Source organism: Nicotiana attenuata, chromosome 7 (genome assembly GCF_001879085.1).
Source record: "Nicotiana attenuata strain UT chromosome 7, NIATTr2, whole genome shotgun sequence".
NCBI lineage: Eukaryota > Viridiplantae > Streptophyta > Magnoliopsida > Solanales > Solanaceae > Nicotiana > Nicotiana attenuata.
The window spans coordinates 16,730,676-16,745,004 of record NC_031995.1 but is presented as its reverse complement, the minus strand read 5'-3'; the positions used below and the strand labels follow the sequence as shown (position 1 = coordinate 16,745,004).

Here is a 14,329-nt window from a genome sequence, read left to right as displayed (position 1 = left end):
ACGCCCGACCATCGCTAAATAAAAATCGCAGGCCACTACTCCGAATATACTTCGGAAAGAACCGGTTAAAATAGGCTTCCCTCAAACAGGCAAACAACAGGCTATGAACCTTCTGAGGTGCTCGAACATCGCCGATAATGATTGAAATCGAGGTTCTGCAGAACCGACGACGGGTCAGGCAAAAATATTCAAAAAGACCTTAACGAGCGGAAAACAAAGCCTACAAGAATGCCCACGGGCAAAAATAGCGTAAGAGCCATTGTTGCCAACTAAGTAAGCCTACGGGCCACACATCAAAAGGTCTCTACGACCAAATAGCGTAAGAGTCATTATCGCCAGCCAAAAATTGACAACTTGAGGATTAAAGTGAGCTCGAATTGTAACTCGATTAGGAGACCGGATCCAAAATAGTTAACTAGACAAGCCTACGGGCCACATATTAACCGGTCTCCACGACCGAACAGCGAACGCCATCGCCATCCGCCTATGCAGGCAGAAAAGAACTTAAGGGTCAATTACAGCTCGAATCGCAACGCGACTCGGAAACTAGACCCGAAATAGCTAAACTACAATATGCCTAAGGGCACGACATAAATGCCACCATTAGCGAGCTCCCAGGCCACGCACCTGTAAGGTCACTTCGACCCGAAACACAAAACGCCATCGCCATCCGCCTATGCAGGCAGAAAAGAACTTAAGGGTCAATTATAGCTCGAATCACAACGCGACTCGGAGACTGTACCCGAAACAGTTAAATTACAACATGCCTAAGGGCACGGCATAAATGCCACTATTGCCGGCCGAGCAAGTCTCCGGGCCACGCGCTTGTAAGAACACTTCGGCCCGAAGCACAAAAGGCCATCATCAGCGCCCCACGCGGGCAGGAAAAAGCTTGAGGGTCGATTGAGGCTCGAGTCACAATACGGCTCGGAGACTGGACCCAAAATAGTCAAAACGGCAAAAGCCCAAGGGCAAGAAACAAAAACAAATACTACCTGCCTGCGCGGGCGTAGAAGATTCAAAGGCAAGAAGGCTCGAGTCGAAGATCGACTTGGAGACTGAGCCTAAACAGCCGGGCCAAACGCGGAGGCCCCAGCACCTGCTCGCGCCAAGGATCGCATGTAAGAGCCCCCGAGCCTGCCCGATCAGTTCCGGACCTACGAGAATCCCGCCAAACACCGGCCTGTCCGGTCGAAAGCAATAGCAGAAAAAAGGTACAGAAGAAATAAAGTTTCAAGTTTCTTCCTATATATTATATACGCGAAAAAGGCGCGTTCTCCATCTACAGGAATGCTCTACATATATCAGAAACAAAGAGACAAAACGGCAAAATCTACGCTCCACACTGAAGGGCTACAACTTGTCAAGTTCGCCCTCCGTGATGTCAGCAAGAAGTGACCGAGCGTCGCGCTCCTCCTCCCTTGCTCGAGCCAATTCTTCCGAGAGAACGAAGCCCCGTGCACCGACCTCCTCGAGTACCTCTCTCTGAGATCTGCAACGGACATATGTCCCGATCTTCTTCTCCCAGTCGAGAACTCGCTTCAGCTCGCCTTGAGCATCCGCAGCGTCCTTCATACGAATCGCCATCTCCTAATCAGCATTGGTTCGACTTAGCATCGCCTTAGCCCGGGCATCAATTATCTCACCCCTGGTCTTCGAAAGTTCAGATTCGAATTTCTCGATCATATCTGCTTAGACTTTGGCATCATCTCGAGCCAAGCGGAGTTGGACTTCGAGAGCAGGGACCTTGGCCAAAGTGTTCGCCTCCTCTAAAGCATAAGCTCGCACCTAAGCCCTTAGCTCACCGTAAGCAGTTCTGGCGCGGTCGATATCGCCCTTAAGGTACTCCGTAGCCTCCGCCTTTTTCTGTAGCTGACATAGCAAAAAGGAGCGTCTACTTAAAGAGGCCAAGGAAAGCAAAGCTTGAGCCACAAAAGGTTACCTACTCCATCAAATAGCTCTCATAATTCGAGCTCTGGTACGCCTCACATCGCCAATGCAGCAACTCGCCCTCCTTCTCCTCGCTAAGCATCCTAAGAGATTCTCCCTCACCCTGAATTTTCTGAAAGCTTGACCCCTTGACGGACCAGCTCAGATGTAAGCCTGTCACAGGCCTACACAATGAAAACTCGATGATGGGTGAAAGACGCGGAATACAGAGAAACTATGCCTAAACTAACCACGAAGTGAAGCCGACGGACTTTCTCAAAGTCGGAACATACTCCTAATGATCCTGCCTCTTCGACCCCGGGAGAACCCGCCTCGGGCAAAGCATATTCACTCGAAGGCATCGCCGACCTGGAATCAGGTACTCCGGAAGCACCAGACGCCCCACTCACGTGCGTAACTCCACCCTTCGAGAAATGGAAAAAACTCCACGGGGATAATGTCGACCGTCCGGATCCGGACGAACCAACCAGCCCATTCTCGACCCTCCTCCTCTTCGTCATCGACAACAAAGGTCGTGGATGAACGGCACTTCAGGGTTAGCAGACCCCGGTGATGAAAAGGTTGATACAACCGGATGAGGTGATCGAGCGTAAATTCAAGATCGGACTTCTCCTCAAAGAATCTCATCATCAGCACCACCCACCAAAAAGACGGATGTATCTGCGCCAAAGTAACCCGATACTTCAAGCAAAAATCAAGCACGACCTTATCAAGGGGACCAAACGCGAAAGGATGCAGGTATACGCTCAAGAATCCGTCAGTGGAATCCATGATACTCCCTCCCGGGGGAAGCACCTGCAGCGCTATCCCCTCACTCCATCCGCAGTATTTTCTCACCATCTCCAAATGCTCCCCCTTTTATCAAAGATACCGTCTTCGGAACGAACTCCCTCGGCTCCCGAGCGCCAGGAACAGCACTCTCCGCTCTCTGCCATGCCGGCCCCGAAGTGATTGCCATGACTATGGTAAAACTAACAAAACAAAGCAAGGGCGTGCACCAGCACTTTTTGCACCTAAAGAGATAAGGAACCCTATGCCAAAGCGGAAATACAGCTAACTAAAAATAGTGATGTCCTGCAAAGAAGCCGAAGCCGCCCCACTTATACGCTAGAAGCGACAACTGTTCGCCTACCCCGAGTAAGCCCCGGGAAGCCTACGACATCGGTACAGTCCAATGGGATGGTACCCGACCCCGAGAGTATCCTTTGACGAGAAGCCAAAACTCGAGGAGCCTTCCGTATTGTCTCCAAGCTCGAGATAGCGTCCCGCCTCAAGGATCCCCATCGAAGAGAAATCGGAATTCGGGAAGCTTTCCACGCCATCACTCAACGTGAGGTAATTTCAAATTTTGTGATTCCCTTTCTAAGAAAGAAGAATACACACAAGAAGCTCCAATCGCGAAAGCTCCGCAAAGGTTCGAAGCTGTGCCTGAGTATAGGCAACCCCTCAGCAAAAAATCTATCTCGTACGTGTCTGAAGGAAGCTGTCCGCGTCAAAAATCAAAGGGGACCCCCCGGTACCCGAAGCTGGCCTTCATCCAAGGTAACATTCTCGAGGGCCCCGAAATTCAACATACAATTCGAAGGGCCCCGGCAGCCCGGTCCTATCCGATCAATCCAGGATTGCTCCAAGGTATAACGATGGCCTCGAAAGAAAGCCATGTCGATCAGTAGAAGAGCAGAAAGGACGCTCGCACCCAAGTCAGATATCAGCAGTCAAGAAATAAAAGAAGGCATTCAAGAGGCCCTGAGGGGTATGAAAACATGCAATTATAAAGCAAAAATCGAAAGCAGAAATCAAAGGGATATATTCATATTCATAAAAATCCATGTACAACAGCCCTCAAGGGGTCATTTACATACAAATACAAAAGCCTACGGGAGTCTACTCCTAGAGTGAAGGAACGGAAGGATATACATGTGATGAAACCTGGAAGCCTGGTCGGCCCTCGAAGATGCATCTCCTGTATCAGCATCCTCGAGCGTCACCCCCTCGAGTATGCACCCTCGAAGGTGTTTCCTTTGACCTCCACCTTCTCTAGGCTCCCAGCTCAATCCCTCAAGGGATTCCCACCGGAAAAGAAAGGGACACAGAGGAGGCAAAGGAAAGAGATATAGCTCGCCGAAGCCAAAGGTTGAAGATTCGGCAGGCCCTAACCTCGACAATCGACAGGGCCACTTTATCCCTCGGGAAAGAAAGAGCCCTACGGATGAAGTGCCACACCAGGCTTGGGTAAGATAGAGAGCAGCGGTGCGTAATCTGAACGACTGCTTACATGAGCGGGAAACCAACTCCCCGTTCACCATCACCTCGGGTCGACGGCAGTAGCAAGGGACAGCATATTGACGACCGCAACAATAGCGGGACAACGCGATTATGCTCGACAAAGGGAAGTCCCGGCAAAGGGCCACAACACAATCTAAAAGAGCTCCTCCAAACGGCCTTGAGGCCATGAGCCCCAAGCATGATGTTCACGGATAGAGGAAGATGATAAGAAGAAATGGGCAAGCAAGCCAACGAAGGCACTGGGATAGGGAATACAACGCCAAAACAACCCCATTTATAGGAGGTTACTATACAGTCGTCGAGGCTCTGAAAGATTGACCGACGAATGTAATTACTGCATCCTTGAAAAACCGAATCGACGGCAGTACTTTTACCTTGAAGAGCGGAAATGACAGTGTATTGAGCATGAGTCTAGGAGATATGCCATCGATGCGAATCGCCAGTGTACTATCTCCATGAGGAGTTCGAGGAGTCAATGGTCATAATCGTTTCCCATTGCTTCATTCTGAGAAACGCGGAGACTATCTGTACGCGGTGAATTCAGAGGGCCCGATTTCCCGCCATTAAGCCATCTCGGGGAGGTACCTCGAGACCTCGAGAACATGAGGGAACAACTGAGCCCTCTCCTTCGGGGCTTGTCAAGGCCCGATTCGAGGCCGAGATAAAGATAAAGAGGGGAAGCCCCCAAGACACGCGGTTGAGTCTGACAGGGCCGGCCTATCCATAGCCCACGCTGAGGCGTCGCGTCAAGCCATCACATCTCCATCGTAAATTAAATATACATGTATTCTTAACTGAGTTCCCCTCCTATATAAAGGGGACTCGCCTCACCTTGTAAAGGACTGATGTTGCTGCATTTCTCCACAGTGCAATAATATCTCTCTCTCTTTCTCTTCTTTCTAAACTTATTGGCTCTCACTGATCAGAGGATACCTCGATATCCTTCGCTTTTATATGAGTTCTTCATCGTATAACTTGGTTTTGACTATAAAGAGCTTCGTTTGATTATATCTCTAACTGTTATACTACCCTCGATTGTCCTTGATAGCCCAAGATCGATCTCGAGGTCGACCCCGAAACCCCCATCGACCAAACCTACATCCGGGTGCCAGGCCCTTCGGTTCGATCAATATCTCGTTTTGACTCACACTCCATCATTAAATTTCATATTATTAGCATCATCTGCTCTAACAACTAGCTCGGGAATAGATCACGTATTTTTAGAGTCCCATTTTACAAATTCAATTTTCGTTACCATTTTCACGGTAAACAAAAGGGTTGGAGACTAAATTAAGGAGATCTAGAGTTATGATTTCCCCAATTGTCGGAATCCTTACAGCTATGTTCCCTACAATTTCGCCGATGTATTCTCTACTGATCGTGAGCTCTTTAGGTGCCGTAATTCTCTCTTGAGCAACTACAACAATTTACTAGACATATTCTCTCGAACTACGCTAGTTGGCTTCATCTATCCGCTCACTATGACCACGTCAAGGCTTTGTTATTTCTAAACCTACCTTTAAACCCAATGTATTGATTTCTCACATACGTTAGGAGTGACGTTGTTCAACAACTACCTAAATATGTACTCTCTCTCGAGCAATACACACTAAATAGGCACAGTCAATTGATGGCCATTCAATCAACAACAACAAACACGTAGTTGAACAAGTAGAGAGATCCAACGGCTTAATTATATAAAAATATAACAGGAATTCATCCTACAAAAGGTTCTACCAAAACTCTAGATAACAAATTAGCTATTCATAATAGTATGCAAAACTACAATACTAAAAGTCATAACCAACAATAAAAGATAGGAAGAGGAAGGAAAGACTCGTAGAAGAATTCCCCGCCTTGCTCCTATTGTGTTCTTGCCTCCTTAGGTCGAATCTCCGGTCTCCTTAGCCTCCTTAGGTCTAAATTATGTCAAAAGTGTGTCCAACCCCAGCCTCCTTAGGTCTAAAAACAAGCTTCCCCTCTGCTTGGGCGAGTTTGTTGAGTTTATAAAGGGTTGTGATAAGTTTTCCCCGATTTACACTTTAGTCCCAAAATTCTGGGCAGTTACACAATCCACCGCGGCCGCGGCAAAACGCGGCACGACCGCGGTGAAATAGAAACATTCTGCCTCGCTTCCTTATAGCCCACCGCGGTCCAGCCGCGGTCCGACCGCGGTCGCGGTGGCTTCAAGCCCAATCCTCTTTGCCTCTTTCTTGCTTATTTTCGCTCGGGGTCTTCTTGATTGGCTTTTTATCCACCTTTTTGACTCCAAAACACTCTATAGGCTCGTCCTAACTTGGATTAGTCCCTGCGAAGCAAAAGAACACCAATTAGAGTATTTTGTTATCATTTATCCTTTAAAACAACAATAAAGCATGGCACAATTGGAGTGTAAATAACATCTATATAGACTATTATCAGTTATCATTTCGACCTTGTTCGAGATAACACCCCTACAGCCAACGGCCATCACCAAAAGAAAGGGTCGACCTCGCTTAAACTAATAATAGATCACAATTTGATCTTACCCGAATTGACATCTTTAAGGCCGCTGGCTGTTATCGAATCAAGAAAGAAATGAGTCAACCTCAGAATAACATCTTTACAACCGCCGGCAACTGTCAAATAAAATAAAAAGTTCGACCTCGTTCGAACACAAGCCCGAAACCGACTTTGCCCAGGACGGTAACTCTGAGTTCGACCTCGTTTGAGCACTAGTCAGGAACTCATCGCCAAAACTAAAAGATATGTAGCGAAAGATGAAAAGGAGAATCAAAAGATACGCAAAGGCGAAGTAACTGTTTTATTTATATATGCATGCGCAACAACCACATCTTACAAAAGGCCAAAACATGCCCAAAAAAAAAGAAAAAAGCAAAAATGAACAAAAAAGGTACCAAAACTGCAGCAACTTTTCACTCGACATCATCACCGCCGTTCTCCCCATCATTATCTTCAGGAAACCCCTCCTCAATATCTGCGTCCTCGCCAACCTCCAGTGTCGCAGGGTCGTAGCCGCAATTGAAACGAGCCTCGCGTGCCTTCGCTTGAGTTTCTTCAAAAATAGCCTCGAAAATGCTACCCGCCTCCCATAAACCCTTGTATATGTCTCGTTGGGCCTCAGCATGGACCCACAACTCATGCAAGCGATGGGAGCAGCGGCAGAAGCAAATTCAACTTGAGCCAACAGTTGCGCCTTTTCGGCCTCGAGGGCTACGGCCCGGTATCCCAGGTTTGAGGCTTCCCGATCAATTTCGCCGATGCTATCTTCGAGCCTCGCTTCCCTCAGTGTGGCCATTTCCCTCTCAGACTCCTGCTCAGATTTGAGGACGCGGATAGTGTCCTCCAGCACCGCCGCTCTCGCTAAAGCCGACGCCCGAGCACTCTCGGCATTTTCTAGCTCAGCCACTTTTCTCTCCAGCTCGGCTAGCTTCCCCGTCCATTCTGCACTCAAAGCTTCAACTATGGCAGCACTCTGATCGAGCTCAGCTTGCAACGACAGCACCTTCGCCTGAAGATGCTCGCACTCTGCGCCGACCCCCTTTCCCAACTCGAGCTCTTCGTCCTTAGCACGAAGCAGCTCCTCGATCTCACTACATCTGCGAATGGACTACATCAGCTCCTGATCCCTTTTCTCTAGCTCCTTCCCGAGGGATTGGGTGTCAGTACCCGCCCTGAGCCGTTCATGCATCTCGTGGCATTTTTTGCGATATCGTCGATACTTTTCAAGCATCATCAGAAAAATCTTGGCCTGAGTCACGGCGCGAGCACTCTCGATCTCCAGCATGTAAGACTGAAAGCAAAGAAAAGAGTCGATAAAAGCTAAGGCCACGCAAAAAAAGAGGGAAAAACAAACGAGGAAGGGAAACTTACTCTTACACCCATCGCGACCACGCCACGTGACAATTCGGCGTCGCTGACGTCCTGAAGAGCTCCGCTTTCTGCGGCAGAGCATAGAAGGTCGAACTCCGGCACGAAATCCACCGTGTCCTACAGAAGATTGAGGTCCAACGGGTTCCGTTCGTCTCCGGCAGGGCTGTTAAAGTCAGTCTATAACTTCCCCGGGCGGGGTAGTATCTCAGCCACAGTCGGAAACCCCTCATCTTCCATCACCTTCATTCCCTCTCCAAGAAGGGGTACATCATTTTCCGGCATCGGAGCTTTGACGAATCTGTCAGTCTGGGAAGAAGCACCAACCATTTGTCTAGCTCGATCGGAATAAACAAGAGTGATGAAAAAATAGAGAGGGCAGTCACGTCAAATTCTGACGAAAGCAGAAGTGTGAAATATTGAAGAAGATGGAAGTTTGCGAAATTCCTCAGGCAAATCGAAAAGCGTAACAATCGAATGGTGGTTTCCCCTATATATAGGAACACAAATGCCCTGAGCGGGAAACCCGATAGCCGCCAAAAAGCTTAAAGGGCATAAGAAACGATGCGGTGCCTGGGAAACGTGCGTCATAATGACGCGTATCGGGCATTCATGGTATCCTGAATCGACATGACGATCCATCTCCGAACGGACGTAAGGCCTGATAAAGTCCTTAAAGACATCACATCGCCACCTCGCCATGAGGACCCCGTCCTCGCACAATGATCATATTTCTCCTAATTCTTGAACACACAGGATCCGCGCAATGAGCTCGCCCAAAAGACGACCCCAACAGGCGGAGGGACTAGCTGTATGGGTCAAAATCTGACCACTAGATGGTTATCATTAGAGGAGACGGTCAGAGGTCGACCCCGCCATGGTCGTGACCACGAGGCGTAATAGCGACGAGTATCACGGTCTCTGCCCGGGTCAAAGCTTACATCGCAGGATAAGTGTAATGTCGTGAGCAAGTAATGAAGGACTCAGTCATGAGAAAGCACGCCGGTCAAAGACCGTTGGATAAAAGAAAAAATTGTTAATATATATAGAGAGGCAGGGGATCATAAAGGGGCTGGATCTGGCTATTACATTTAGAGCCATCGTTACGGAACCAGAAAATGGGGAATCTCTCAGCTATCAGCAACATCATTCTCTCTTCTCCTTCTGTGCTCCTTCGATTAGGGTGTAAACCTACCATAGATGTAAGCTTATCATTTTCACTCGATATATGATAATCATCTTGAGAAATATTAAATCAGTTTGTTCTTCTCCAATTTTTGTACTCAATGTGCTTTGATCTAAAGGTAATTATATTTGGCTAAGATTTACCTTCTCTATTAATTGGTTTAACGATTTTTTTGGTTAAACAAGGATATGATTTAATACTTTTGGTTACTGTATGAAAAAGATCAATTTTCAGCTAAATATTACTATTTGTAACAATATTATTTGTGAGTCCTTGATTGTACAATATAATTGCATATATAACTAGAAATAGTTTCATAATCTAAGCAAAATAGGTCCTTTATCATCAACCGATATCAATGAACTTATCCAGAAACGGCTACCCTTAACTCCCTCCTTCACTGCCATCTTCAAATTTCACTTCCTAAAATGTCACTTCTACTCACTTGCAGCCTCGAATGGTTAATATGTTTTGCTTCACTTTACACTCCTACTAAGTAAGGATTTAACTTATCTATTTAATTTAACACAAGTGTTAGGTTTACATACGGTCAAATTTGTTTATGTATTATCCGTAATTGAGCAGCTTTATCCTTAATTTAGCTTTTGGTTTAATATTACCCCACCTTTAGGAAAACTCTTGTTTTTCTCTTTGAAACGAAACTCAAACCCAAGAACAACTTTTAGATTATAGTCAAAGGTTAAAGGACTATACACTGGAGTCTATGTATTTCATGTTGAAGTTCCATAAGTGAAGGGCTATTAAAAATGACTTTTTTGATCGTAGAATTAGCGCGGGCTAGTCAGTTTTCGGAATGGTCAATCAAAAATAGCCAGCGTTTGCAAAGTTATTGAAAAATAACTACTATTCTGCTGTAACAGGGACCGGTCCTGCATAATATACCGGAGATCGGTGCACCTGTGTATGAACTTCCAGCATATTATGTTGGAACTCCAACACGCGGAAAGTTCCAGCATAATATACTGGAGATTGGAGCAAATGTGTATGAACTTCCACCATATTATGCTGGACCGGTATATTATATTGGAACTCTAGTATATTATGCTGGAGTTCCAGTATACTTATGCTGGAACTCCATTATAATATGCTGGAACTCCAGTATAATATTCTGAATATTTTTCGGATTTTGAACAATGTTTTCGTTCAAATTTATCTTTACATGAAAAGTGGCTAAATTTCGATTACTTTTGAAACTATGGCTATTTTTGAATGTCCACTTGTAAATCTGGCTATTTTTGAATTTCTCCCTGTTTGACCAAGCTTTTTTTTTTTGGGGCCGAAAAAGTGTACAAAATTTGTATAACTTTTGTACATAACATAAAGAATGTATATACATACAAAAAATATATATTTATTCGGCTATTATTTTGAGAGCGGCTATACAATGTCATTTTTCCTTTTCTTTTTTTGTCAAAGTTGCTTTTGGCAAAAAATTGAGGTGTTTGGCTAAGCTTTTCGATAGAAAAAAGTGCTTTTGATGAGAAACATAAGTAGTTTTTGAGAAGCAGAAAAAAGTAGCTTCTCTCCGCAAGTATTTTTCTGAGAAGCATTTTTGAGAAAAATACACTTATAAGCAGTTTTGGCCAAATACTAATTACTGCTCAAAAGTGTTTTTCAAATTAATTAGTCAAACACAAACTGCTTCTCACAATTTTTTTTTTGAAAAGTACTTTTGAAAAAAGCATTTCTCAAAATAAGCTGACTTTAGAAGCTTGGCCAAACAGGCAATTACTAACCGCAAATGCATGAATAAAATATGTAATAGTGAAATCCCTTTTGCTTCTGAAAGCAGATTTAGAGCCCGTTTGGATTAACTTGTTCTAAGTGCTTTTAAGCTAAACTGCTAAAGTAGCTTTTAAGCCATTTTGTAGTGTTTGAATAAAGTAAAAAAGTGCTTTTAAGCATTTGTTTTTAAGCTAAAATGACAAAAACAAGCCAAAAGCCAAAAGTTAGAATTCTAACTTATGGCTTAAAAGCTATTTTGACTTAAAAGCTACTTAAAACAAGCCCATCCAAACGGGCTCTTAATCACACACATGGGCTACAAAATAATTTAAAATGACCTAATTACCAAAATATTCAAATAAATACAAAGATATTATTCCTAAAGGCAACTAAACAGTACAATTGGCACAATTATGTTGCATACTAATTCAAAAATGCAAAAAGGAAGAAAAATAAAGCTTGAAAAGCAGATATGGGTACTCCATTCTGCTCCCGTTTTACGTCTCTCAAAGTCACGCCCTTTATTCCCGGCTTAGCTCCGGCGATTCAGTTAAAATTCACAACTAATCTCCCCCCATTAAACGGCGTCGTAATATCTCGAATGGAATCAACTGCCATTTCCCCTTCCAACAACTCCAGCGCAACCACCACCGTCAGTGCCGTCGCTGCCGGCTGCGACACAACCACAACCGGTAACAATAGCGCAGAGGAGAACTCCATCTCCGACACAGTGATTCAGTACGTTGTTCTAAGGAGAGACCTAATTGACACGTGGCCGTTAGGAAGCGTGGTTACGCAAGGCTGCCATGCCGCCGTCGCCGCCATTTGGTCCCACAAGGACGATGCCGTTACACTTCAATATTGTAGCCCTTCCAATCTCGACTCAATGCACAAGGTAAGTCCATCTCATCCGTTGATTTTTTATTTACTAAGATTTGTCATTTCTCTTTTAGATTCACTACTCACCAGATCAATTAGTGCTATACGATGAATGTGTATAAAAAATATTTTTACAATAAGGTCGTGTAACTGTTACTGCAGGTAGCTCTCTATAACAAACGTTGATTGAACGAGCAGTAATTTTTACACTGTTTCATCTTCACTAAAGGAATTCTATATTAATCTTCCACGAGTTATGTTTTGATAATTACTTGGAATGGAAGATATGTAATTTCTGTAATTCAGTTAGTAATTGCAGTTGAATTAGCAATTATTGAACTGCTATTGTATGATAATATGCTGGTGTGGAATTCGAAACTATATGATTATAATTATAGTTGACCATAATAACTGAGTGTGAAAGTGCATCTTTAAGTGCTCACTGAAGAATGTATCTTTTTTTTTTTTTTGTTTGGTTGATAACGGTGGTGTCCAGGCCAGCTTGCACGCGTCTCGATTATTCCACCGGAGGGTCTATCGGAAACAGTCCCTCTGCCCTTCCAGGGTAGGGGTAAGGCTGTGTACATCCTACCCTCCCCAGACCCCACTTGTGAATTATTCTGGGTGGTTGTTATTGTTGTTTGTTGCCTGCTGACTTCCACCAGCATAGGTACTGGGTAACTCTACCTACCATGGTTAAACAAATGAGAAGAAATCACCTAGTTTCATTTGTCTTTGGTGGAATTTGAATCCAAGTCTCCAAGTTTCTTACCCACTTCATTGACTACTAGGCCACACCTCTAGATGCTAGTGACGAATGAATTTTTGATTTTCAATTCAGATATTAGGAGGCTGAGAATTTCATTGGTTGAATGGGTAGCAAATGAAATGGATGGATAACGCTGAATGATGCGTTGTGTTATGTCAGGAAAAGACCAAAATGAAAATTGCTTTTACACTTGTTACGGGTTGTGTGGTTGATGGTCTGGTGGAGCTGCTCTGTGATTTATTGTCTTAAGGTGTATCATAGCTTCAATTATCAGTTGTAGGAAGTTAAAAGAGCAAATTGTGCTTAAAGAAAAACAAAAGCCAGATTGATGCTCTTTTAGCTCCTTAACAGAATTAGTGATTGCTTAGGTTAGTAGGTGAAGCATGAATTATGCAGAATTTTATATGGAAGTTTCCTGGTGCCTGCTTTGGAAAATTGTGGTCAATAAATGCCATTGGACATTTTTAAAGAGGTTCTAAATTCTAGCTTACTTGTGGTTAACTTATATTTTGCAATGAGCTTATTTGGAAGCAACTTCCTTGTTCAGGAAATATTTTTCAGAATGACATCCACTTCTGTTCTATTTCAATGTGTACCAACTTAGTTTAGTCCTTGGTATAGAGAAATTTAGGAAAGATAAAAGATTCAATTATTGCAACTTTATTTCTTGGCTATGTAGGTAACTCTTGAAGTGAAGGGTGAAGCCCAGATATTGAACTTGGCAGAAAAGCTAAAAGCTGGGGGCATTGCTCATAAACTGTGGATTGAACAACCAGAAAACATCCCAACCTGTCTTGCTACAAAACCTTATCCAAAATCTGTGGTATCTTCATTTTTCAAGAAGCTAAAACTTTGTAAATGATGAATTTCAAGTGCCATCCAGTAATGTGACACTGACACAAGTAGTCTTAGTTTCGATATATCTTTGCTAAGGTATTGAACACAGTTTTGCTAATGATGAGCTGCACAATGATCATATTCCTTTACAGAACCCTTTTGCATACAGTTCACCTGGATTTTATAACCTGGTGATTTTGGCCATGCAAACATTTGTCTTATCTTCAGCTATTTTTGAAGTCTTATTGATTTACTGTCATGATCTTTTGGTGTGTGATAAGCTTGTGTATTTTCTACTGCGGCTTCACAATATTATATTTGTGCTGCCACTCTGCCATTCTGCTTATCCTCTTAATTATAGCCAAATCGTTCATGTTTGGCATGTCTCTCCATAAGTTGTAATAGCTTTGGTCAATCCACCAAACTAGTGGAAAGTTGGGTTGGTTGAGGTACGTACATGAACCTACCACAACCTAGTTGGTTGACGAACCTGGTAATTCAGGTTCCTTTGCAAATTCTTTTGGGAAATTGGTCTGTGACATTTTTTTTTTGGTTATCAAAGTCCTTTGTCATCGAGTGAGCCATCATAATTGGTTGCCTATCGGATATAGCATCTCTACCTTCACAAGGTAGGGGTAAGGTCTGCGTACACACTACCCTCCCCAGTCCCCACTTTGTGGGATTATACTGGGTTTGTTGTTGTTATTGTTGTTATTGTTGTTGTGAAGTCCTTATCATCGGGTGAGCCGTCATAATTGGTTGCCTTTCGTGCTGTCTCTACCACTAGTCGCCTTTCCTGAAATGTA

General features: G+C 44.1%; 1 protein-coding gene across 1 annotated transcript; it reads left to right on the top strand.

Annotated features, from left to right (window-relative positions):
* LOC109228763 (putative peptidyl-tRNA hydrolase PTRHD1) lies at nucleotides 11,474–13,782 on the top strand. The gene is made up of 2 exons (XM_019393966.1): nucleotides 11,474–11,933; nucleotides 13,366–13,782. The coding sequence occupies exons 1-2, from the start codon at nucleotides 11,511–11,513 to the stop codon at nucleotides 13,546–13,548; spliced, it is 606 nt and encodes a 201-aa protein (XP_019249511.1). The 5' UTR covers nucleotides 11,474–11,510; the 3' UTR covers nucleotides 13,549–13,782.